The sequence below is a fragment of the Talpa occidentalis genome, unplaced genomic scaffold (genome assembly GCF_014898055.3).
Source record: "Talpa occidentalis isolate TD23 unplaced genomic scaffold, MPIMG_talOcc4v2.1 talOcc4.6, whole genome shotgun sequence".
Lineage (NCBI taxonomy): Eukaryota > Metazoa > Chordata > Mammalia > Eulipotyphla > Talpidae > Talpa > Talpa occidentalis.
In genome coordinates, this window is record NW_023604972.1 from 93,513,983 (window position 1) to 93,538,023 (window position 24,041).

Sequence of the window (24,041 nt, forward strand, 5' to 3'; positions counted from 1 at the left end):
TTCGTCAGTCTGCCTGTTCTGCTCTCTGCTCTGTCTCTGGTGAATCCTCTCACCCTCCCGTGCATCTGGCCTGTACCCCGGTTCTTGTATAAATAAATAAATAAATCTTAAAAAAAAAATATGTGGCCAAAAAACACAAAGTAGAAATAAACAACAACAACAAAAAAAAACCTTTTCAAACTCAGAGGTTTTTTTTCTAATTTTTTTCTAATTTGTTATAGCTTCTTCATAAGTTTTGACAGTCATAAATTTATTTTTTGGTGTCTTTCTAGAGCTAACACTTGTTGGATTTGCCCCTGCTGCTACGTTATTTCATTATTACACGTTATATATTTCAAAAGAACCACCTGGACTATCTTAAATGTTAAAGCGGGTTTTTTTTAAAGGAGATGGATATGTTTGTCTTGATTGTGGTGGCGGCTTCACAGGTAAATACATATCAAAACTTACAAATTTTATACTTTAAATATATGCAGTATTTTGTATGTCAATCATATCTCAATAAAACTTTTAAAAATAAAAAGTGAGTTTGTTTTGTATTGAGATTTGTATGTCTCTCCTAGGAATAACTGGATACCTACATTGGGATATATGCAATGCCTTCTATTTGCCCTCCAAAGCCACTCTGCCTTTTGTCCTCCTCGCTGCCCTGGGAAGCTGACCAATGGGGATTTCAGTTTTCAGCTTCCGATTGGGTTCAGTTAACCGGAAGCCCCAACAGGAGATTAGAGAGAGGGAGATGAGTGGCTTCCAAGTGCCAGACTCTGCCTCTCACAGCAGATCATTCTGCAGGCAGCACTGGCTACAGGATTCTCTCTCTAGAGTTGCGCCCCTTCCTTCCTGCCCTCCTGATCTAGAGAAAATAACAGCTTTACCAAGTTACTATATTATCCTATGTGTCCTGTCCCTCCCCACCTCACCCCCATACATTGATACCTTTTAAAATAGTCCCTTTGTAAATAAACCTTCCCTAGTTATTCTAAAATATTTCTTTCTAGCTGGAATGCTGGCTAAGATGTTACAATACCCAGGCTAAGGAAGGGACACACACACACACACACACAGAGAGAGAGAGAGAGAGAGAGAGAGAGAGAGAGAGAGAGAGAGAGAGAGAGCACTTTCTCTCATAGGATTCTACTGGTTAACATTAGAAGTTTACCCGATCAAGAATTAACCCTGAGTTCGAAAACTCCATAATATACACTAATTGGCAACAGAGCAGGATAAGAAAGATAACATTTTAAGGAATGCAAAAGACCCAATGGAAATAAATGCTCAGTGCAAATTTTGTTAAATGGAAACCTCATCCATCACATGCAGAGCACTAACTCTGATGGCTATAAAGCACTGTCAAGGGATGCTGTGTGATTCGGCTTTACTAAGCCATGGGCACCAAGCCATGTGGTCAGCTGAAGCCTGCCTCTATTATCTACAATCATATGGAGCAGAGAATTTGTTCTTTTCAGTTCCTGAGAATTTATTTGACAAAGCATTTTTATGGCATTACTGGGGAAGCAGAAGCCAAACTATGGAGCATAGCCAAAAACATGTTTTCAGACTGCTCAAACACTACTTGAGGTAAGGAAGCTGTAATGTGTAGAGAAGCAGTAAACAGGCCAATGCTGAGCAGTTCCAACCGAATGCTTTATTTTAGTGGAGAACTATAGAGCTACACCATGCTTCATGGAGCAGGATGGTAACAGGGCACCATAGGAATCAACAGAAAAAAACAAGCATCCCCTTGTAAATAAAACAGGTTTAAAACAACTCCATTGTTAACACGCAAACTTCAGTGAGAGTACTTGTGACTAGAGAAGGTTCTACAGATAATACACAAAAGCCCCAAGGATTCTACTGTGTGCAGCTGTTTTTTTCTTCATTAAGCCAACTCCTATCTCGAAAAATACTTCTAGGATTTTCTGGGCTGTCAAGGATTCCCTCTGCTAAGGCAGTTTGCAAATTCAGAGGCTCTGGGTTCTTTCTGTGAGATAACTGATTAGGACACCTTGCTTGTATAGTCTTACTGGTTATAAACATTTATTTGATCCTGTAAGTTATCTGTGCTCTATAGGCTAGAAGTTACTATGAATTTAAAAAGCAAATGCCAATCTGGTGGGGGCGGAGAGGAGGGTGTCTCCAGCATCAGAACCTGGGACATGTCCCTTTTCAGGAGTTTAGGAGGTCTACGGTGTACTGATTACTATTTCAAAATTCAGAGCACAATATTTCAGCTACGCTTATAATAAACCCTCCGGAAGAGCTAGGTGAACCACAGCTACACATATGGCAATGACAGCGATTTCTCTCCTCACTTCAGTAGTGTTGAGATAATATCCATTTGAACAGAAGGAAGGCTCTGTGCCATACAAGGTAAACTCATACCCTCATTGCACCCACACATTCGAGCAGCACCTTCTACTACAGTACTTGAAAATTCAGAAAACTAGGCAGCTGCACCCCTCTACTTTATATACCAGAGAGCCTAGAGGGAAGCTTCCTGACTCGAACACAACCACAGAACCTGCTGGTGGTGAGCCAGGAGTTCAGAATTTCCAGCCTGTGCCTTGGCCAGTATAGGTTTTAACCACGGTCAAGTACCACTCATGCCACTTTACAGTTTATTCCTGGAGATGCCCCACAGAACAAATGGATAGTGGAGAATCTGCTCTCTCTCCCCTTACGCCTTCTAAAAAGTGGTCATCTGCCTGTGTTGTTGAAGCCAAGAGCTACAGAACACACATTATGTGTGTTAGGGGTCTGGCTCTGCCATCTGGCCTGGTCCTTCAGAACTCAGGCAGCAGAACTGGCTGGTGTCACTGACAGTTTTAAGGGTCTATTTATTTTGGTGTTGATTAGCAAAGATTGTAAATCTCTGACTAAACCCACAAAGGGATGTCATTTGTAAGAATAAACAAGGCAAGAACTGTTTCAGTGCCTTCCTCTGCTTAGATTATAAATAGCAATCAGCCCAACGTGAAAAGGAAGGAAAATATGAAGGGAAAAATTTTTTTAGTAAAATGACATGATTAAGAAAACAAAAACAGTGACAGTTTATGCTCAAACTGATTCTTAAAATAACAAACCTCAAAAATCAATCAAGAAAAAAAAAATCCCCTAATTCAGTGCGTCCTATTCAACTCAGCTCCAGACTTAGTGCCTTATTTCCCATTACCTGGGAAGTAAAATAGGTAAAAAATGGAATTATCTCTTTAAAATATCATCAATACTTGTAGAATAATACATGTAGAATAGCCTTCAAACACTTCCTTTCTGGGAAAACGCTTCTTGGCTTAGGAGCGACACTCACCTTTCATGACAAGGGGTTCAATGAACATTCCCAATTTGGAACACCCATCCTTCCCCAAGCAGTCTGCCCATTTTATCAGGCTCTTCACTTCCTTTTGCCCCACTGTTAACCTTAAAGTCCAGGAATAAGAGTTCACCGAGAGGCAAGCATATGGGGGGCATAGGAGGGGCTGATAAAGAATGGGCAGGCAGGACAAGGAGGTGGGCAAGGAAGAATAGAAAAGGGAGGTGAGGAACTGCTCCCACAGAATCCCTCTGACCACGCCATGGTTGCCCTATTCTGCCTGCAGCCATGGGTCTCACCTGCTCACATTCTTAAAGCAAAACTTGAAAAGTAAAAGTCAAAAATTACCCACATGCTCCCGTGCGGCATTCTTCCTATATTTCCTGTCTAAGATTCTGCACCACAGGTGAGTGAAAAGCTGTGAAAGTGTCTTGTTTATCAATGTGATTAAGAAAAATGTGGCTTGGGTCTCTTAAGAATGAAACCTTGGGACTCCCTGGTGGCGCAAGGGGTTAAGACACAACCTATGAAGCTGTTGCAGCCTCTGCAGCATGTGTTCGACCCCCAGCCGGCCAGGGAGCAACCCACATGGCGCAGCAGACCTCTCCTGACTCGCCCACTGCTCCCCTCAGCAGTGTACTTCGGTCAGTCTGCCAGTGCTGTTCCCGGCTCTCTCTGGTGAATCTTCTCACCACCCCCCACACACCTCTGGCCTGTACCGCAGCTCTTATATGCATAAATAAATAAATCTTTAAAAAAAAAAAAAAAAAGAATGAAACCTTGCTGTCATCTTTCATTGTTTCTATTCTGTGCCAAGGTTTACAGAGTTCTGCTGGAGTGGCCCCTCAGTTCCAAAGGTAAGAACGTTCCCAGTTGAGGGTCAAAGTTACCTTTCTTGACTTTTTTCCCAAAAAGAAGTGTTTCCACTAAGGTCTGTTACTTTTGTTAGCTTTTAATCATTTTAATTTCTTAGAAAGGAAGCAAGGGGACTAGAAATGACACATCAGCCCTAAGTGCTTATGGTAGTGAGCTCTTTTAGGGCTTGCTGGTGTTAAAATCCTTGGCTTAAAGAGCTTTTCCCCTTCATTCATTTAGTTGTTCAACGCTGCTTACTTACCCAGGCCACACACAAGCAAGGCATTCTGATGGAGAAGTCAGACTAGGGAACAAATAGCTACACTTAAATTGTGTACTAGGAATAATAAATATTTTGTATTGAATAAAGTCAATGCATAAGAATATGAAAAAAAGTTATAAGAATATGGACATTTAGTATTTTCTTTTTCTTTTTTTTTTAAAGATTTATTTATTTATGCATACAAGATCTGGGGTACAGATCAGAGATGCAGTGGGAGTGAGGGATTCACCAGAGACAGAGTGGGGAACAGAACAGGCAGACTGACTGAAATATACTGCTGAGGGGAGCAGCAGGAGAGACTGGAGAGGTCTGCTGCGCCATGTGGGTTGCTCCCTGGACAGCTGGGGATCGAACTCGTGCTAGCAGAGGCTGCGGATCGCTTCACAGGGCGGTGCTTAACTCCTTGCGCCACCAGGGAGGCCCTGGACATTTAGTATTTTCAAGTCTTCCATTTGAACTAAAAGCAGTATACATATTCTACTCGAAAAACTGAAGGAATTTAAAATTAATATTCTTAATCTTGATATTTTAAACAAAGGAAAGTGAAAATAAAATTCATTTCCTTATGGGTATAACATGCTTCCAAAGAATACCAAGAAACTAATAATTAGCATATCCTATTTTAAACCTTTCATATTTGAAATATTCAGTGTATTTTCTAAGGACAATTTAAAAGATTTTTTAAAAAAAGATAAAACATAAATTTATTTCTAATTTGAACTACATTTATCAAAGAATGCCACAGGCCACTTGATTGAGGCTCCTTAAATACAATCCTTAAATACAATCATTTAGAGCCCTGTCAGATTAGAAACATGCTTGAGTCCACAGGGGCTTCAATGTAAAAGTACTGGCATAGGTGGTCCACCCTCAGCTTCAGCCACAATGGCTTTCTTCATTCTTAAAACAAGCTCCTTCCTGCCTCAGAGCTTTTTATGGCTGTTATGACTCCCACTATAATATATTCTTCTTTCCCAGCATCTTTGCATACCTAACTCCTTTTCACTCAGCCCTCTGCCCTTATCACCTCCTTGGAGATACTTTCCTGAATCACTATGACTTTACCCCTACTTCATTTTCCCCCAATGTTAATGGCTCCACCTTTTAAATTGACCTTATTTATTTATTCATTATTCATCCCTCCTTTTGGTCACTCCTTCCTCTCACCTGACAGAAATAAACTTTGCCAGAAATTAACACCAGTAATACAGTACAATGCCCATCATAAACAGTTTCTCAATAAATTTTGAATGAAAGAAGAACAAATGCATTATGCTTGATGGTGATAGACTAAAAGCTTTCCCTCTAAGATCAGGATTAAGAAAAGATGCCCATTCTTGCCACTGGCATTCAACATTTACCCTTCAGCTCAGAATATTCCTTTTCTAAGAAATTATCCTAGAGATATTGTCAAACATCTGCAAAATGACATAAGTACAAGGTACTGACTTAAGCATTCTTTGATATATCAGGACACTAAAAACCCATATATTCATCTTTATGTGAGAGGTTAAATAAATTATGATCTATTCACTTAACAAAGTATGACACAGGGCATTCCCTGGTGGCGCAGGCGGTTGAGTGCAGCGCTATGAAGCTGTCCACAACCTCTGCAGCACGGGTTCGATCCTGGCTGGCCAGCGACAATCCCATATGTCGTGGCAGACCTCTCCTGTCTCACCCACTGCTCCCCTCAGCAGTGTATTTCAGTCCTTCTGCCTGTTCTACTCCCTGCTCTGTCTCTGGTGAATCCTCTCACCCTCCCGGGCATCTGGCCTGTACCCGGGTTCTTGTATGCATGAATAAATAAATATTTAAAAAAAAAAAGTATTACACAGCCATAGAAATTAATGAGGATGCTTTTTATGCTAAGTTTAAAAAAGAGCAAAATAATATGGAGAGTTTGCTGCCATACTTATAAAAAGAGAGGAGGGGGCTATCTACATATGTATTTGTTTGTATTAGCATAAAATACTGTGGAAGGACATATACAACTCAGATAACATTGTTGGTCTCCAAAAATGGGGAAATAGATACTTAAGGGGAAAAATCATTGTATGTGTGTGTCAGGAGAGACTATCAAGGTAAGTGTAGCCTTTTATAACTTTTGAGTTTTAAGCAATGTGAATGTATTTTCTATCAAAAAAAATAAGTAAAATAGGGGCCTCCCTGGTGGCGCAGCGGTTGAGCGCTGGGTTGCGAAGCTGCCCGCAGCCTCTGAGGCGCCGGCTCAATCCCCGGCTGCTCCCCGGCCACTGGAGGAGGGTCCCACATGGCGCGCAGACCTCTCCTGCCGCCCGCTGCTCCCCTCAGCAGTGTACTTCGGTCCTTCTGCCTGTTCTGCTCCCCGCTCTGGCTCTGGTGAATTCTCTCGCCCTCCTGCGCTTCTGACTGTACCCAGTGCTTAAATAAATAAATAAATAAATCTTTAAAAAAAAAAAAAGGGGGGGGGAGTTAACAAAAAAAAAACTGGATGAGAATGATCCTATCTTTAAAAAAAAAAAAAGTAAAATATAGATTTTTTTAAAAAATTTAAAAGAATGAATGAAGGACTGTTAGGGCTGTGGGAAGAATACTAGCCTAAGTGGGCAAACCTGAATTTACCAAAAACTTACCTGCCTCATCTCGTGACTGATCAGTCTCCCTCTCCATTTCCCCTAACCCAATGCATTTTTCAACCAAGCATGCAGATTTCAAAAAAGCAGGCTTAAACAATAGAACCAGCCCCTCCTAACCCTTAAACTGCGCTGTTGGGCGAGATTAATCTCTCTCTCCACCAGCAGCTGGGGTGAGTGGGTATGCCAAAGTGGGTTAGCCTAGTGTGTGCATTTGCTCTAAAGGACACAGTCATAGGAGTCGGAAATTTGGAGTTAGAAAGAGCCTTCAAGAGATCAATCCAATTCCACATATAGATGTGGAAAATAATGTCAGGGTGTCAGAGACTGAAAACTGACATGGTGAAGACTGAAACCCACCTTTTATAATTCCTAACCAGTCCTTTTCACTAACAACTTTTATAAGCCAAAAAACAGAAACTCAATTTCTTGGAAAAATCAGTTCACTCAGCATAAGCTTATCATTTTGTTACAGCAATAAAGGACTTGTCTCCCTGTCCCACCAGATAAACTCTCCCATTTCCTTTACTTACATTCTAGGCTCAACAAATTTTGATTTCTTACATTCCAAAGGAAAAAAGAAATTTCTTACATTTCTTCCTAGTGTCACTAGGAAGATAATACTGAATTGCTGACCACCAGGTGACAGCGAAAGCAAGCTGGTGTCAAGCAAAATGTCCAGACATTTATGTAACAAGGATGGACATGCTGACCCTTGCCCACTTGCCCTTCCTACTCCCTTGTAACTCTGGATAAATATCCCTGCATGGTGCCAAACACCAGGACAGTGAGTGGTCTTTTTTTTGGAAATTTTTTTTTATTTTATTTTATATAATTCTTACATCATTTTTCATTTATGCACAATGTATGCATTTTCATTTTGGTTCTATTTCCCAAACAATTCCCACCCCCCCTTATTTTGACCCTAAGCCCTCCTCTCCTCCCCCACCCAGTAGTATGTCTCTGGTCTACAGTTGCTGGTTGATTTTGATTTTTTCTTTATTGAGTGGTCTTTCAGACAGGAGTCTGATACCCTCCTCAATTTGTCAACAAATTAAACTGCTTTCCTTCTTCTTAAACTCATTTTCCTTTTATTGGCTAAGAGAAACCAAGACTGGCATTTGGTATCAAATTTACAGCTTTCTAGTATAAAGTTAAATGATTATGGGAAGGGGGAATCTCTAAATATTAAAACATGATTAAGTTCACAGATAATTCTTTCAAGTACCTAATTATAAAATTTCCTTATTTTATTGTTTAAAAGTATGCACAATAAATTATTCATTCGGAATAAAACCTCTCTCCCTGTTTTCATTTTACATTTCACATAGGCAATACTTTACTGGAAATGTGATGAGTTGGGTTTTTTTAATTGAGTTGTTCAGGAATTACCTAAATATCAAAAAATCATATAGAGAGACTAATTAGTAAGTCTGAAGTATTATTTGTGATGCTGCTTTTAATAATTCTGAGTACACATTATAGCATAGCGGTTATAGAGTCAGACCACGGTTGAAATCCTGATCACCGGTTACTAGCCCTATGATCTCCAGCAAGTTCAACCTCTTCCATCCTCATCTCCTTGGGATCCAACAGAGACAGTAACAGTAGTATCTACCTTACTGGGTTGCTGTGAGAGTTAGGGTTAATCATGTAAAGTGCTTAGAACGGTATGAGTATATAGTATGTGAGGGCAATAAGGCCCCTTAGCCCTTCCAGAATAATAAGTAACTTAAAGGAGTATGTTTGCAAACCCAAGGTACTTTCTAATGGGTCTTTCCAACTTAAACAGAATAAAACAAAGGAGAAAGTGATGTAAAATGTTTGGAGAGGCTAGCTTCTTATGTTGAGTGGGTTTCCTAAATTGGTTTAGGGCACCCAGCTTCTAGCCTCCTTCACTTCTTAACCACAGGGTACTCTAAATACTCAAGGTTTTTCTCCAAGACTCAGGGTTGGTGTGATTTGGGAGAGCAAGGCTCATGCAAATCCCACGACCAGCACAGAAAGGGCCCAAAATACACCAGCTTGAACAAACAGCACCTATGCAAGGCAGATTTCATTGCAGGGTTGGTGAGAACTTGCAAAGATTACTTTAATCATTGGTGGGCGATCCTAACCTACGACAGCTGGGTTCAGGCAGGTAGCGTTGCACCCAGGGAGGAACTCCCAATTTAACTTTCCCGCTTGCTTCTGTGCTCCCCACCTCTCACAGCTCCTCTCCAGGTCGCCGGCCTGGTCCCTCTCCAACCTCCCCCCAACACGACCACTCGGAGGAGTTTGCTCGGACCCTCCGGCCTACGGGCTCGCAGGGTCCCGCACTCAGCATTCCCAGAAACCCTTTCACTCCGACCTTTAGAAAGCGGAAGACACAAAGCCACCGCGAGAGGAGGAGGGGGCGGGGGACAGGGGGCGCCCTGGTGCCGGGCATGCGCAGAGGCCGCGGTGGGCTGAGGGCCTGGAAGGAGCGCGAAGCCGCCTCTCCAGAGCCCGCCTCAGGGAACTGACCCCGTCCTGGCGGCGCCCGCCCCGGCCGCCCGGCCTCCCCGGGCCTTCCCGGAGGCTGGCGGGCGGCGCGGGCCCTGGCGGCGCCCGCGCAGCAGAAAGGCCGCGGCCCGAGGGGGCGGAGCCGGGCGCGGCGGGGCGGCGGGGCGGCGGGCCGCGGGGGGCGCTGCGTACCTGGTAGCGGCCGGTGAGCAGCTGGCTCCGCGACGGCGTGCACAGCGGCTGCGTGTAGTAGTTGTCCAGGCGCACCCCGCCGGCCGCCAGCGCGTCCAGCCGCGGCGTCCGGATGTGCGAGCCGTGGAAGCCCACGTCGTTCCAGCCCAGGTCGTCCGCCAGCACGAAGACGAGGTGGGGCCGGCGCGCCCCGGCGCCCGAGCCCGGCGGCAGCGGCAGCAGCAGCAGCAGCAGCAGCGGCAGCGGCGGGGAGACGGCGGGGAGCAGCGGCCGCCGCGGGACGGGGCCTCGGGGCCAGCTCGCCGCGCCGCGCGGGCCCATCCTTCGCCACCCACGGTCCCCGCGCCTGTGGCGCCACCAGCCCCGGCACCTCTTATAGAATCAGGAACTGGGGCACCGGGGCCTGCCCCGCCCAGGCACGGGGCTTCACCCGCCGCGGGCCGACGGCTACAGCGGGCCGATGCCCGCGCCCCCGCCGCGTCCCCTCGGGCCGGGGCCGGGGCTGTGGGGGAGGAGCCAGCGGGGCCGAGCTCGCGGGGCCCGGGCCGCCCGGCTCGGTGGAAGCGCCCTCGCGCTTCCAGCACATTCCCGGGGTGAACTTTGCACTGTGGCATCCTGAAAAAGGAACACATTTGTTCTTTTTAGAATGACTCTTCACAGTTTACAAAGCATCTTCACATCCCAGATCTCTTTAGAGCTCACAACAACCCTGGCAGCTACGAATTATAATTAGTGCCCATGTTTTTTTTTTTTTTCCCCGAGAATAAACAAGCTGATAAATGATTGAACCTAACCCAAATCCAGTTCTGACTCCTGATCTTGAGCTATGGTATCTCGAAGGTCATAGAAGACTTGTGTCTAGCAAAAGCCCGGCCTCTGCAGATGGGTGACGATGAAAAGGCAGAGGTATAGATGAAATTATAGACTCACTTATAAAAATAGTGCACGCCTATGTAACCACTTCCTCCCCACCTAGCATACTTCTTTGAAGGTGAAGGTTTACTTGCAGGCTGCCCTGGAAGTCGTGGGGTGTTCTGTGGCCATTGAGTAGTTTATTAGTTTGTCCATATAGGAGCTGGCTCACCAACAATCAAATAGTGAATCATACTGTGTGGTATCTAATTTGTCTGAAATATATGTGAATGGGAGGGAAAATCCCACATACGTTGAATTGGGAGGTGAGCCTTATAACCTGTATGTTCCCATCATCCAAGACTTTCTGCTGACTCTTAGTCTGGAGAGAGATAATAACTGTGAATAGTTGTAAAGGGAAGATTAGAGAGAACATTCTTCAAGGTGATGTGGCGATTCCGTGGGAGGTATTTTACAACTCTAAAAGTTGTGGATACCTGATAGCAATTGAAAATAATTCTTGTTTATATACTGGCAAATGGTTTCTATTCACTGGAGTGACAACTCTCCCCACCACCACCAAGAAAAAACCAGTAGCACATTTGTTTAATATTCCTGATCTGTTTCTTGGATTGTCCTTTCAGCTGGTTTGAAACATTACCAGTTTCCTCATTAATGAGTTAAATAAATCCTTAACGTATATTCATTTTATATTTCTATGACTCATTTCATCCTTTTTTGAAAATTACTTAACACAAGAAATGTTTCCCACGCCTCCCTGGTGGCTTAGGGGCTAAGTCTCAGCTTTGTCACCTTCATGGCCCACCAAAACTGCCTGAGTTTGAACCTGGCCAGGGAGCTAACCCACATATGTCGCAGCAGACCTCTCCTGTCTCACCTGCTGCTCCCCTCAGCCGTGTATTTCAGTAAATCTGCCTGCTTTGCTCCCCAAGCCTTCTCTGGTGAATCCTCTCCCCTCCCCAACCCTCCCCAGCCCTCACCTCTGGCCTGGACCCTAGCTCTTCTATGCAAACACCCCCCCCCCCAAAAAAAAAAAACCTCACATCATTAAAGCTGAATGAAACAGAATGGTCCTTTCTTTCAAAAAAAAGAGAGAAGAAATGTTTCTCTCTTCCATAGCTATACTTTTTGCACACAAGATTATTATACATTCACTTTTTATTTCTAATGGAATCAATAAAACTTAACAAGAAAATGATTAAACCTTGCATTAAATTAAAAAGAATAATTTTTGAAGACTCTTATGTTAAGCCTTAAAATTTTCATTTAAAGACCCTGTAAAAGACTGCTCTGCTCCCTAACTGTTCAATACTACCATTCATGATAAAAATCAAATTGCCTAAACAGTGGTCATTGATCTGCAGGGACAATTTCTCCTTTAACTAACTGCTCCTGAAACCAGCTAGACTTCTCATGTCCTTCATTTTTCAAATAAAAGCTTCTGCTTATGGTGCTCTGGAAATATGCAAATAAAAAAAGTTGAGCCTATTTTTTATCTATTTATTGAATGCCTATAATATACAGGACAGGACAGTTACAATGAAATCTCTTGTTGAAGTTTATCTGATGCTGCTTAGTGATTAGACTCAGGTTGTGGGTTTGTGCAGAAATACCACAAAAGTAAGTATCCTTCTCCATGCTTCATAGTCACAGGAACATGATATTAATTTGCCCTATTATTTGATCATTTCATGAATGATCTCCTCTGTAAAGTTAATATTTTCCTTTATAACTAATAAGTATGTCATGGGAAGATACTTTGAGAATATGTACATATTCTGTTATTCTTAAAACTTGTGCTTACTAGTTTGGCAGCCACCAATGGCAGGCGTTTTGGATGTCTCAGTCTCTTCTATAAGGTAGTCCAGCCATTTCAGGCTCTAGCTGTTCTGGGTTACGAGCCTAAGATTCAAGCTGGTAGTCCTTGCTCTGTGCCCTCATCTCTGTAACTCTCTAGCAATGCACCCATGTTCCTGGGTGCCTACTCATGAACTCTCTTACCCAGTACAGTGCCACGTCTGATGTTGTGGGCAGGCATGTTTCCTGCCCCTTTTAGTCAGACTCCCACTTTCATATGACTTTAATATCAACGGGCCTAATTTCATTTAAAAAAAAAGTTTTGAGCATTTTATTGGAATTGTCTTAATCTTATAAATTCAGTTAGGGAGAATTGAAATCATGATATTAAATTCTTTTCTAAGAACAATGGATGTCTTCCATTTATTAAAGTCTATTTTTGTGTATTTGAGAAGGGTTTTCAAATGTTCCTCATATTGGTTTGTGCTTTTCTTGTTATGTATTTATTCCTAAGTAATTTTCTTCTCTCTTGCTGTCAACGTGAAATTTTCTCTACCATTGTATCTTTTAGCTCTCTATTATTTGAGAGCTATTGATTTCTGTATAATAATTTATGTTCTCCCAAGTACAGAATTATTTTTTTTTTTTGTTTGAGCTAGTGTCATCATTGATTTTTGGAGTGTTTTCCCAACACATAATTATATCAGTTAAAAGCATTTCAATCAGTTAGATGATGCAACTCACACATGGATATAAAAATTGTTTAGTTGGTAGGTGGGATGCTTGGAACTTATAGAAAAGTACTGCACATAATCACCTAGTTTGCTTTTTGACCCCACACAAAACCTGTATTAAACCCATAGTTAAAATTTCATCATTCCTAATATCAGTAAAAACAAAAAAAAAAAAAAAAAAACCAACAAACCAGTTTTCAATGGGAAAAAATACAGGAACATACTAGTTTACAAAAAGAAAATATAAGTGATTATTAAAAATGTGAATGGATGTCTGACCTCACTCAAAAGGAGAGTGATAACTCACCACTTTGGGTAGGGTATAAAGAAACAAGCCCTCTCATACATTAATCACAAGTAAAATTTGGCACAACCCATAAAGGGAGCAATTTTACATGTATGTCAAATACACATATATTTCAATCTCAAAGTTCCAAATGTAGGGATTTATTATCTTTCAGATGTACTCAATGTGAAGAATATCATGTATCAAGATTATCACTTTATCATCATTTTATTAGAAAGCAAGTAATAGATCCTGGCCAAATTAATTTTTGGATATTAAGGAATCATTTAAAAGGAGTGTTGGAGTATTTGCCAAAATACAACATTAGTTTTAAAGTTAAGCAAAGAACATTATGTTTGGTATACTTTCTTTTACTTGAAAATATATGTATACATATACACTCATGTTCACATATTAATAGAGAGATGTTTGCATGTTTATAGAGTATTTCAAGAAAGATACAGAAGAGATAATCACATGTCAACTGGTAGACCGGTTGACTGAAGGCCAGGATAGGAAAAATACTAACTTCTCACCATATATCCTTTGTATTTTCTAAATTTTGAACTCTGTGCCTATATTACCCATTTCTAATAATAATGTTTTATTAATGGTAATAATAATTTACATTTTTTCAGTGTTTTTTCTTTTTAAGATTTATTTATTTAGAGAAGCCCTGGGGTACAGGCCAGAGGTGCCGAAGTGGGTACAGGCCAGAGGTGCCGAAGTGGGTACAGGCCAGAGGTGCCAGAGGGTGAGAGAATTCAGAAGGATCGAAGTACACTGCTGAGGGGAACAGCAGGTGTGACAGGAGAGGTCTATCTCGCCATGTGGGTTTCTCCCTGGCCGGCCAGGAATCAAACCAGCGCTGCAGAGGCTGAAGACAGCTTCACAGCACTGCGCTTAACCCGCTGCACCACTGGGGAGGCCCACTAATTTACATTCTTTTAAAGTAAAAAGCATTACAAGTGAGAACAGTGTGAAAGTCAAATATTCCCCAGTGAACATGTTTGTAAAGCCTAAAGGTCAGGCACTAACAACACGCATAGAAGCTTATTACTGCCTCTTGATTTTAGTTTTTGCAGTGCTCTTGACCTTTGTCTGGTACTAACTGATGTTTGATAGTCAGAAGTTAGATCCCTTTATTTCAAAGATTTTTCTCAACATGTTTGTGGTTTAGTGACTTTGAACATGATAAATATTTCATACAAAGACTAAGTAATTTTAAACACTTTATTTCTAAATGTTTGACCATTGAGGGAAAGATAAGGACGGTAAGAGGTCTTTCTTCAGAGAGAAAACCTGAAGTTCAGTAAATGTGGTAAATTGTGGTTTACATTACTCATTGCTCTGTTACTGGCCTGAATAGTCCAGGAGGAGAATGTCTTGAAATTCAGAAAAAAATATCCAAGCTGTTTCTTTAGATATCAGCTATCATATTATTTTCATGATACATTTAGTTTTTGAAAGTGATCTTTGTTTCTACCACGTGTAAATGAGGGAGAGAAGGTCCCTAAAGACCTTTGTGGTCTGGACTTACAGAAGCATGAGATGAGTGTTTTAAGGTTTGTTTACCCTTCTATCCGCCACTGGTGACATGCCTAAATTATATGCATTAACCACCATCAGCGCTAATTACTATCAGTGCATTGTCAAGGTTCCAGGCATAGAGGAAGATAATTCTTTATTAGAAGCATCTTGCATCTTCATGTTTTTTCTGCTTTAATATATTTTAAAGTTTTGTATTAAGGTAAGCTGCTTATACATGCTTATAACATTATATAAGTTTCAGGTATACTCTGTGTGCTAGTACCTGTGTGTATTTTGGGAGAGAATCAGATCGAAAAAAAGAGGAAAGATTTCTCTTTACTCTAAAATTCTCCAATATATGAAATTGATAATCTAGATAAAAAGTTTGTCTACATCAGGTTGAAACTCCTTTGAGCCCTTTCGTACTGCCAATAATTACCTCCCCCTTCCTCAAGACCAATTAGATGAGCGTGGAAAGGAAAATAGTATCATTCATACAAAAAGTTTTTGGCATAGCAGTTTTTGGGGCATGTAATAAATACCCGAAAGTGCTTATAGATCAATTAATTCTCACAAAGCAAACATACTCATAACTACCACCAGATCAAGAAGCAGGATATTGGCATGGCATTTTGTCTCATTTTCCTCTTTTCTTTCCCTAACCTTTCATAGAAACTGAGCCTTAGTGTTCATACAGTACTTATTTTATACAAAATTTGAGTTGATTCAATTTTTTGTTACCAAACCTTTCTTGTACGTTGTATACCTGTTTCTAAAGCATCCGTTCTAAGTGAACTCTTTCCAACCATGATTAAGTATTTCAAACCAACGTGTAAACTGTATTAAAATATAGAAGTCATATTGTATTTTTTAAAAAGTTAAACAAGTTGGGCCTCCCTGGTGGCACAGGGGTTTATGGCATGAGTTTGATCCCTGGCCAGGGAGTTAATCCACATGGTTCCTGTTTCGCTTGCTGTCCCCTTGGCAGTATATTTCAGTAGATCTGCCTGTTCTGCTCCCCACTCTATCTCTGGTGAATCCTCTCACCTCCCCCCAAGACCCCCCACCTCTGGCCTACACCCCAATCCTTGTATGCATAAATAAATTAACATAAATCTTTAGAAAGGGATAAATATTTTTTTAGAAGTTAAACAAGTTAAAAAGGCATATAGTGAAAAGTAAATCTCAACCTCTCTCCAGAAGTACCAGTGTGACCCAGAGAAAATCTATGCCTATTTAAATACAATTAAAGGTGTAAATAGAATTTAAATGTGTAAATTTTTCCTACTTAAACCTACAAGGCAGTATATTGCATATTACAATACAACATGTTTTTAAAAATATTGATGAAAGTATTCCTTTCAAAAGTTTTAGTTAAACCCACCATCTCCCCAGCAATGAGTAACCATTTGCAACTCTTGACCCAAACCCTTTGACCATGATTGAAAGGACAACATTGGTGGTGTTTCCCAGTCATCGTCTATTGCTAGGTGACCATTTCATGATCCTCCTCTGCACTGTGGGATTGGAAGGGCGGGGATGGTGGGGGATTTGGAGGGATATAAACTACATATCCCAGACTCCTTTACCTACCTGTCTTCCAGATAGGGTCAGTCAACCGCAGACACTGAACAGAGATTGGAGGTTCAGAGAAGAAAAATCTGGGTAATTCTTCCCTTGTCTGCTCTGGGGAGCATCTTCAATAGCATGGCAGCTGTATCTCTTCCATGGTTTCAGCCCTTAGGAAGCCCCTCCATGTATGGTGCTAGCTTGAGGGGCACACCTCACTGGTTCTCATGGTAAGTTCCCTCCTTGGAACTACCTAGCAGATTTGTCACTTGGAGAGGCCAGGAAGAGAGAGAGTGTTGCCAGCCCCAGCTGGTCTAGTAATCCTTGGTGAGGTGTCAGGAATGAGTGAAGTCATCTTGAATAAACAGCTAATGTACTTTTTAAAAAACCCTGCCTCTATTACATAACAGAATCCTTATTTAATAATGATAATGGAATAACATGAATACTAACAGAAAAGAAATGCAAAGTGAAAATTTTCTCCTGCTAAACTTTGTATCTATAATCATGTTAGTTAAAATTAAATAAAAATAGAAAATAAATATTATAGTACAAAAAAAGCAAGGGATTACTATTTAACAATAGTAATGTATTTTGAAAAAGGAAAATCTCCATATGGTCTGCTATGAGAATTGGTACATTGTGAATAATAAAGTCACCTTTTCTGAATTTAGGCTATAAGTTTTGCAGTAACTTCATTGAAATTAATTTTTATATATTAATGTTTAATAGGCAGTATAGCCAGATTCGCCCAGTTATTTTTACACATAGTTGAAAAACATTTGTTAAGCTCTTAATTTCAAAAGTTTCTTTTACATGAGCAACAGATGTACAAGTAATTAGGAAAAGACTGTTAACATAATGAAAAGTTTGGCAGAGATTCATTAAAATCTCCTTTCACAACAAACCCTAGGAGTTGCAATACGTCTACATCTTTGTTTCTTTGGGAATAATTATAATAGATTTCAGATGTCTTTGTAGTTGAAAATTCCTCACTAAAATATCTTCATCAAAAAATTCATCATAACATTTATATTACATATGGTAAAAACATCTGAAATTTTTATTCATCTATAAAATCAGAGAAAATGGCTGAATGATAAAAAATGTTGACATGACGATCTATTGCTTTAGAATAAATGCCCAATTACTGGTGAAAAAGTTCAAGGCATTCAAATGCTTCTCTACTAATTTCTTCTAGCCATGTAAGACCAACGTCTTTTCTATTCTCTTGGCATTTTCTGAAATTTGATAATTTTTCCTAAATAAATTACCATTTTCTTGCTTTCTCCACAATTTCTATGTACCATTCTTGTGATTAGACTTTGATATGATATTTTATGTAAAAAATTGTCCAGTAAGGAATAAGTTACCAAAAGGTTACAACTTAGGTAACTCTTAATTACTGTGACTGATATAGTATTAAATTTTCTTAATTCATTCTTTAGTTTTAACTGAATTAAGAATTTAAAAAGAAATTTGAATTTTAAAGATATGCAAAATCAGTAAGTTCATGTATGAACTAAAATTCCCATTTTACTGAACATAATATTACACCTCTCAGTTTGCCCTCTGTCTCATAATAGACATAATGAACATAAATAGAAACTCACATAGAATGATAGAATTGAGAAAACTCAATTTCTGCTTTGTTATATCTACAATTACTCTATTTCAAATCTACAGCCTATGTGTAGGGTAACTAGCTCCACAAGGATTGAAGACCCAAAATATGACTAAAGTAAACTTGAATAATTCTGAAGTCAAAAACTAACTCTTGAAATAAATGCATGTAGCTGAGTATGTGTTAGGGGCCTGCGATATAAGGAGGAGTTCTCCAAATTAATTTCCATGTAGGGTACAATGTTTAGTAAGGTAGGTAATAAAGATGTGCTAACTTGAAGCAGATATATATGTGTACTTCATGTACACACATATTTTATATATATTATTTTATAATATATATTAATTATATATAAATATATAAATATATTATATATTTATATATAATTAATAATTAATATATCTAATATATAAAATATATAATTAACATATATTATTAATTATATATTATATATTTTATATATTATATTTATTAATTTATTTTATCTTTATTTTATATATATAATCAAAATAGTAATAATTGAAACAACAAAAGATTGAAACTAAAATAGTATTTTGGGGGAAAAGGGTTTGACATAATGGAAAAAGAATCACAATACTTAATGATGTCATTGAGCCTGCCTTCAGACTTCTTACTGTGATTTAATAAAATAAATTATTAACTACAGTTAACTGGGTATTGTCTTACATGGAACCAAAAGATTCCTAATCAATATACTTTATAACTTATCTTAGGAAGCTGCTTCTGGATAGAAAGATTCTTTGTTCCCTGTCTCCAGCTCCTTACTTTGCACTCATTGTCTAGTCATCCTGGCATTTGCCCTCTGAAATAGCTGATGCCAGTGGCACCAATGACTCTATTGCTTAACCAGCAGGGCACTTTTCAGTCATTAATCTTACCTGAATCTATCTTCTGACACTGTTTGCCATCTTCACTCTCAAAATATTTTCTTTCCTTGGCCTCCATGACAGCACAGTTGGTAACTAAATATATACTTTTTATTTTAAAGTTAAATACTTGATGTTTCTGGTCTATAAACTCCATAAAGGAAGGAGCCATATTTGTCCATTGCTTTTCCCATACCTGATCTATAGTAAATACTCAACAAACATGTATAGACTAATGATTATTTTACTAAGGAAAGCAATTGCCCATGGGATACAGGAAAGCCTTTAGTAGATAGTTGTGTAGTCTGTGCCCTGTCAGGGACAGATCTCAGAAAAGCAAGTCTTTTCCGAGTCCAATAGTCTTTCTACCACTCTTCTTCTGTGCTTTATGGTATGCTAATACTTCCAAAAGCTATTTCTGAAGAAAATATAATTATGTTATTATTCATAATATAGCTTCCACAAACCACGGAACTAGTCTAAAGCTACATTAATAATGGTAGAGAAATAAAGACAGGATGATAATCTTTATTTTTATATGAGGTCTCATCAGAAGAAGATATGATTTGCTTAATTTTTGGGTCTCTGCTTTTTTGAGTCTTTGGCTAAATGATGCTTCCTGGTTAGCTGAAATTTTCTTCTTTTCACGGCTGTTGTGTTTCCTAATGTCAACCCTGTTTTTTATTCAATTCAAATGTGCACAAAATTCTCTCAATAAAATTTCAAGATCTATTCCGTCTGCTATTTGATGTCCCACACAGCATAATTCTGAATGTTTTATTTTCTGTCACCCTTCCTATCAGTGGAAAAGGAGAAAGACATAGATTGTTTAGGATATGAACATTAGCAACATAAAAGCATCCATAAATATTTTGATAATGATTTGACAGGGAAGTATTTCTGTAGTTCCAAAAAGCTTTCCTAGCTCAAAGGAAGAAAAGATCACTGTCATGTTTTTAAGAGCATTTTGTTCTAAATGTAGACACGTATTTCTGCACGGCACTAGACTTCTTTGGAGCATGCTGCTTGTTTCTGTTCACGGCTGACACATCCTGGAGTCGATTCCTTTGAGACCTCTCACATGTGTAATCCACTTTCTAGAAGCTAGTGGTTTTAGTTAGGCTCTTCTAAGTCAAGTTTCTCACCTAATTGGTTTATTGGCTATCAGGAGCTTCAGGTCCCCACTCTATTTCTCCAGCAGGGCCTTTCTCCTTGTTAGGATTTCTCATTGCCTGGGGCCTCTCAGCATCCCTTTTTATGCATTTTTCAACCAATTGATTTATTCCTTAATGGGTCAGAGTTCAGATTCCCATGGGAAGAAATTTGGTTAACCAGGCTCATCTTTCCATGACCCACTTGTGTCATACGTCAGTCTCTGGAGAGGCTGCCTTGCCAGGACCACTGAGCAGGGTGGGAATGGGGGTGTTAGAGAGACCCAATAGCAGCTAAAAGTTGGGGTCTCCTGGTGGCGTAGGAGTTAAATCTCAGCGTTATCACCAAATTTATTAAGAAATTCAGGAAGAAAACCTCTTTCATACTGTGAGGAGGATTTTTTTTTAAGTGTTCACCATTCATCTAAATATTCTGTTCTTTTTTGGTCAGATTTAGTGCTATAATAACTGTATGACATGGATTCAAGATGGTGCTTTCATTATTATTCTTCTTATACTTCTTGTTATTTATAGTATCAAGAGAAAACTGAGAGAGTCTATTTTTCTGAGAAAGTTTAGAGATGGTAAATAAATACCCTAAAGTTAAGGACTATAGAGAGGCAAAGAAAGAAAAACAGGATCAAAGACCTTAACCAGCACCGAATTACAGACTCATGCTTCAGATTCATCTTTCTTTAAGACCTAGAGAAAGTTCAAAGGATATACAACAAATATATGAGCATAACATAAATGATAAATGACAAACTACTTTTTACAATTTTTTTCTGTTAACCCCGCCCAAATAATTTTGAGAAGGATACCAACGGGTCCATTCTAAATAGATTTTTTCTAGCTATAAATAGAGGGACATTCCTGTCAGCTTTTAAGCTCTTGTTTGACCTGTTTTGTCAAATGCTTTCTGGAATGATATTCAGAACGGCACAAAGTGGTGTCAACTTGCATTAATTCTTTTCCAAAGAGAGGTGTTCAGCATTCAAACTGTGTTTGTACTGGCACAATCTATTTATGTTTCAGCTTCATTTCAGAAGGTTTACAAGTACTGCTTTATTTGGAAGACCATTCTTTCTTTTTTTGCAATTTCCCTTCTATTGTCCTTTGAAAAGACAATAATGATGTCCCATAAAGCTGCTTTTAAAGGAGGCCATTAAGAAATAAGTATTTCAGAAGACTGATTAAAATATATCAATGTAATTTTGCCACAGATTATAATCCAAAATTTTTTAAATTATCATTAATTCAACTGAAAAAAAAACCTTCTCAATGAAGTAAATAGATCAACAGCATTGCATTTTGTTCTTATGTAAAACATAATTTATTAATTTGTTTTTAGCTAATAAGAACCATGCACATGTTCTTAAAATTATATACTCTCCTGTAATTCAGTTATAATGATTGTATATTAGCAAACACTTAAACATTCTCCTGATTGAATTTCACAAACAATAATATAGGGCAATAAAAACATTCAAATTCCTTCATTATTCCATCTTGTTTAAAAAACAATAGAGAAAAGTTTGATTCTAAGTTTAGATTTCAAAGTGAATTCTTGATTTTGCCTCTTCCCCCAGAAATAAATTATAATTCTGAATATAGCATATAGCAATCATAATTCAGTTGACTGCTGAAGATCTTTTTCAGATTTTGTTCTTTCCACCTTTTTTCTGAAGCCGGTTCCTGGTTGGCTCTGTCAATACCAATGGTTCTTGTATGACGACTGCAGGGTAATTTTTGCCTAAAAGCTCAACTTCTACTTGTTGTCCCACTTTACTTAGCTCCACCGGGACATATGCGAAAGCCAGACTCTTCTGGATGCTGTAACTGTAGCATCCAGATGTGGTGTTGCCAACCACCTGAAAAACAAAATCTCTGTTCCTCAGATCTTGGTCACAGCTTTGTGCTCCTCTTCTCTAGAAGAAACACTTAACATACGATTCAACTCTGAAAGTTTTACGATAACATGGTGAGAAAAACTTTACTTTTTCAGTAGATTAATGAAAGTTTACAAATTATGAAAAATAACTCTGAAAGTACAAATCCTACTCTGAAATATTTCATTCTTCAATAATAAAACCTAGTTTCTTAATATCTGGCATTCTTTTGCTCAGTTTCCTGCGAAGAGATCTGATAGGAAGAAGGATCTAATATTATCATTTTTAACTCTAAAAAAGCCTTTTATCATCAAACTAGCATAGCAGTAATGGGTACAAGTAGTAAAAGTCTGAAATCCAAATGCTAATTTAGTCAACTGTCCCTGTTGGGCTTCAAAAAATGACCTGTCAAAATAGTGCTGAAGTGAGCTATTTATTAATATATCAATAGTCAATGTGATGTGAATATCACATATGTAATTATATACTATTTACATATAATATAATTTTATTTATTTATTTACTTACTTAAATACTTCTTTATATTGTTAGACATTCCAGAGAGGAGTCAAGGCCTGATTCCTACCTTCATGAATTTCCAGCTAGTTTAGGACTGAATATAGAGACACAAGAAAATACAACTAGGAAGCCAAGGAAATCACCATAATTAAGCAGGATTGCTCCATACTCTGAAGATGGACGGAATTAGGTAGGCAGAGATGGGGGATGAAACTTTCTAGGCTAGGTGATTGCAAGGAGTTAGGCATGAATAATCAAAATTAAGGAGAATTAAGGGCCTCCCCTGGTGGCGCAGCGGTTGAGCGCTGGGCTGCAAAGCTGCCGCGCAGCCTCTGCAGCACCTGGTCGATCCCCAGCCACCTGCGAGGGTCCCACATGGCGCGCAGACCTCTCCTGCCACCCACTGCTCCCCTCAGCAGTGTACTTCAGTCCTTCTGCCGTTCTGCCCCCTCCCCCCAGCTCTGGTGAACTCTCTCACCTGTACCCAGTGCTTGTATAAATAAAGAAATCTTTAAAAAAAATTTAAGGAGGATTAAGTAGGATAACTGGGCATGGCAAACCTGAAAAAAGACTGAGCATATAATCAAAATTCAGGAAGTGAAAACAAAGGCTTTGGTTCTAAAAAAATCTCTACATAACAAGCCTGATTAAAAAATAAGAGGATTCATGGAACCAGATTTAAAGGAAAGAATAAAAGGGAAAGAAAAACTGAGTAAAAAGCAAAAACATTACAATATAGAAATGTCAGGTTAAAACACCACATTTTTAAAAAGGAACAGGAAGACAACCAAAGCAAAGTGTGATGTGTAACCCTACTCAAAATGGCTTCTCCTGGCTACACAAGGGCATACTAACCACTACAGCCTCCTCAGCTAGCACAGAGGGCTGCTGGGACTTTTTCAAATCAGTCCAGTGGACTTTCAGTGTCTCAGCAAAAAGCCCACTACAGTCAACAGTGTTCTTACAGTGCTTCTAGTTTTTCTAAACTAACACATTTATGATATAAATACAGACTCCATAGTCCCAGTTTTTAATTATCTTGTTGAAACCCCAAATCAGAGGATCACAATATCATTTCTGAACATATTATGGTGAGGACTAGCTGATTAAAAAAACAATGTAAATGCATTCATTAGTCAAAGCTGCTCTCCTCTCCGGCAGATTTATTAACTGTCCAGATATTGCTGAGCTAACACACATGCTATACAATTGCTTTTCTCCCTTAGATCACAATTAAGTATAAAGCAGGGATTTGGGTCAGAGAGGTTGGCGTTTTAATCACTGCATTTTGAAAGACATTCTTGATAACATTGGCTTCATTTCCTAATCTATAAAACAGAGATTTGTATTTGGAGTCATGACATAGAAAACCTGGTTTGCTTGGTCATTTAAAACAAAACAAAACAGTAAGAGGCCTTAGTAAGCTCTTGTTCAAATTCCCTA

At 39.3% G+C, this 24,041-nt stretch overlaps 2 protein-coding genes across 3 annotated transcripts in view; both read right to left on the reverse strand.

Moving 5' to 3' along the window:
• Nucleotides 1-10,075, reverse strand: part of ARSB (arylsulfatase B) — a 146,054-nt gene extending 135,979 nt beyond the window's left edge. The window contains exon 1 of the mRNA XM_037530773.2: nucleotides 9,740-10,075. Within this exon, the coding sequence (XP_037386670.1) occupies nucleotides 9,740-10,060 (321 nt within the window). The 5' untranslated portion in view covers nucleotides 10,061-10,075. The remainder of the gene's footprint in view (nucleotides 1-9,739) is intronic.
• Nucleotides 10,076-21,562: 11,487 nt separating this feature from the next.
• The window catches only part of DMGDH (dimethylglycine dehydrogenase), a 58,048-nt gene continuing 55,569 nt past the window's right edge, over nucleotides 21,563-24,041 (reverse strand). For both annotated transcript variants that reach the window (XM_037529154.2, XM_037529156.2), the window contains one exon: nucleotides 21,563-22,061. In XM_037529154.2, the coding sequence (XP_037385051.1) occupies nucleotides 21,846-22,061 (216 nt within the window). In that variant the 3' untranslated portion in view covers nucleotides 21,563-21,845. The remainder of the gene's footprint in view (nucleotides 22,062-24,041) is intronic.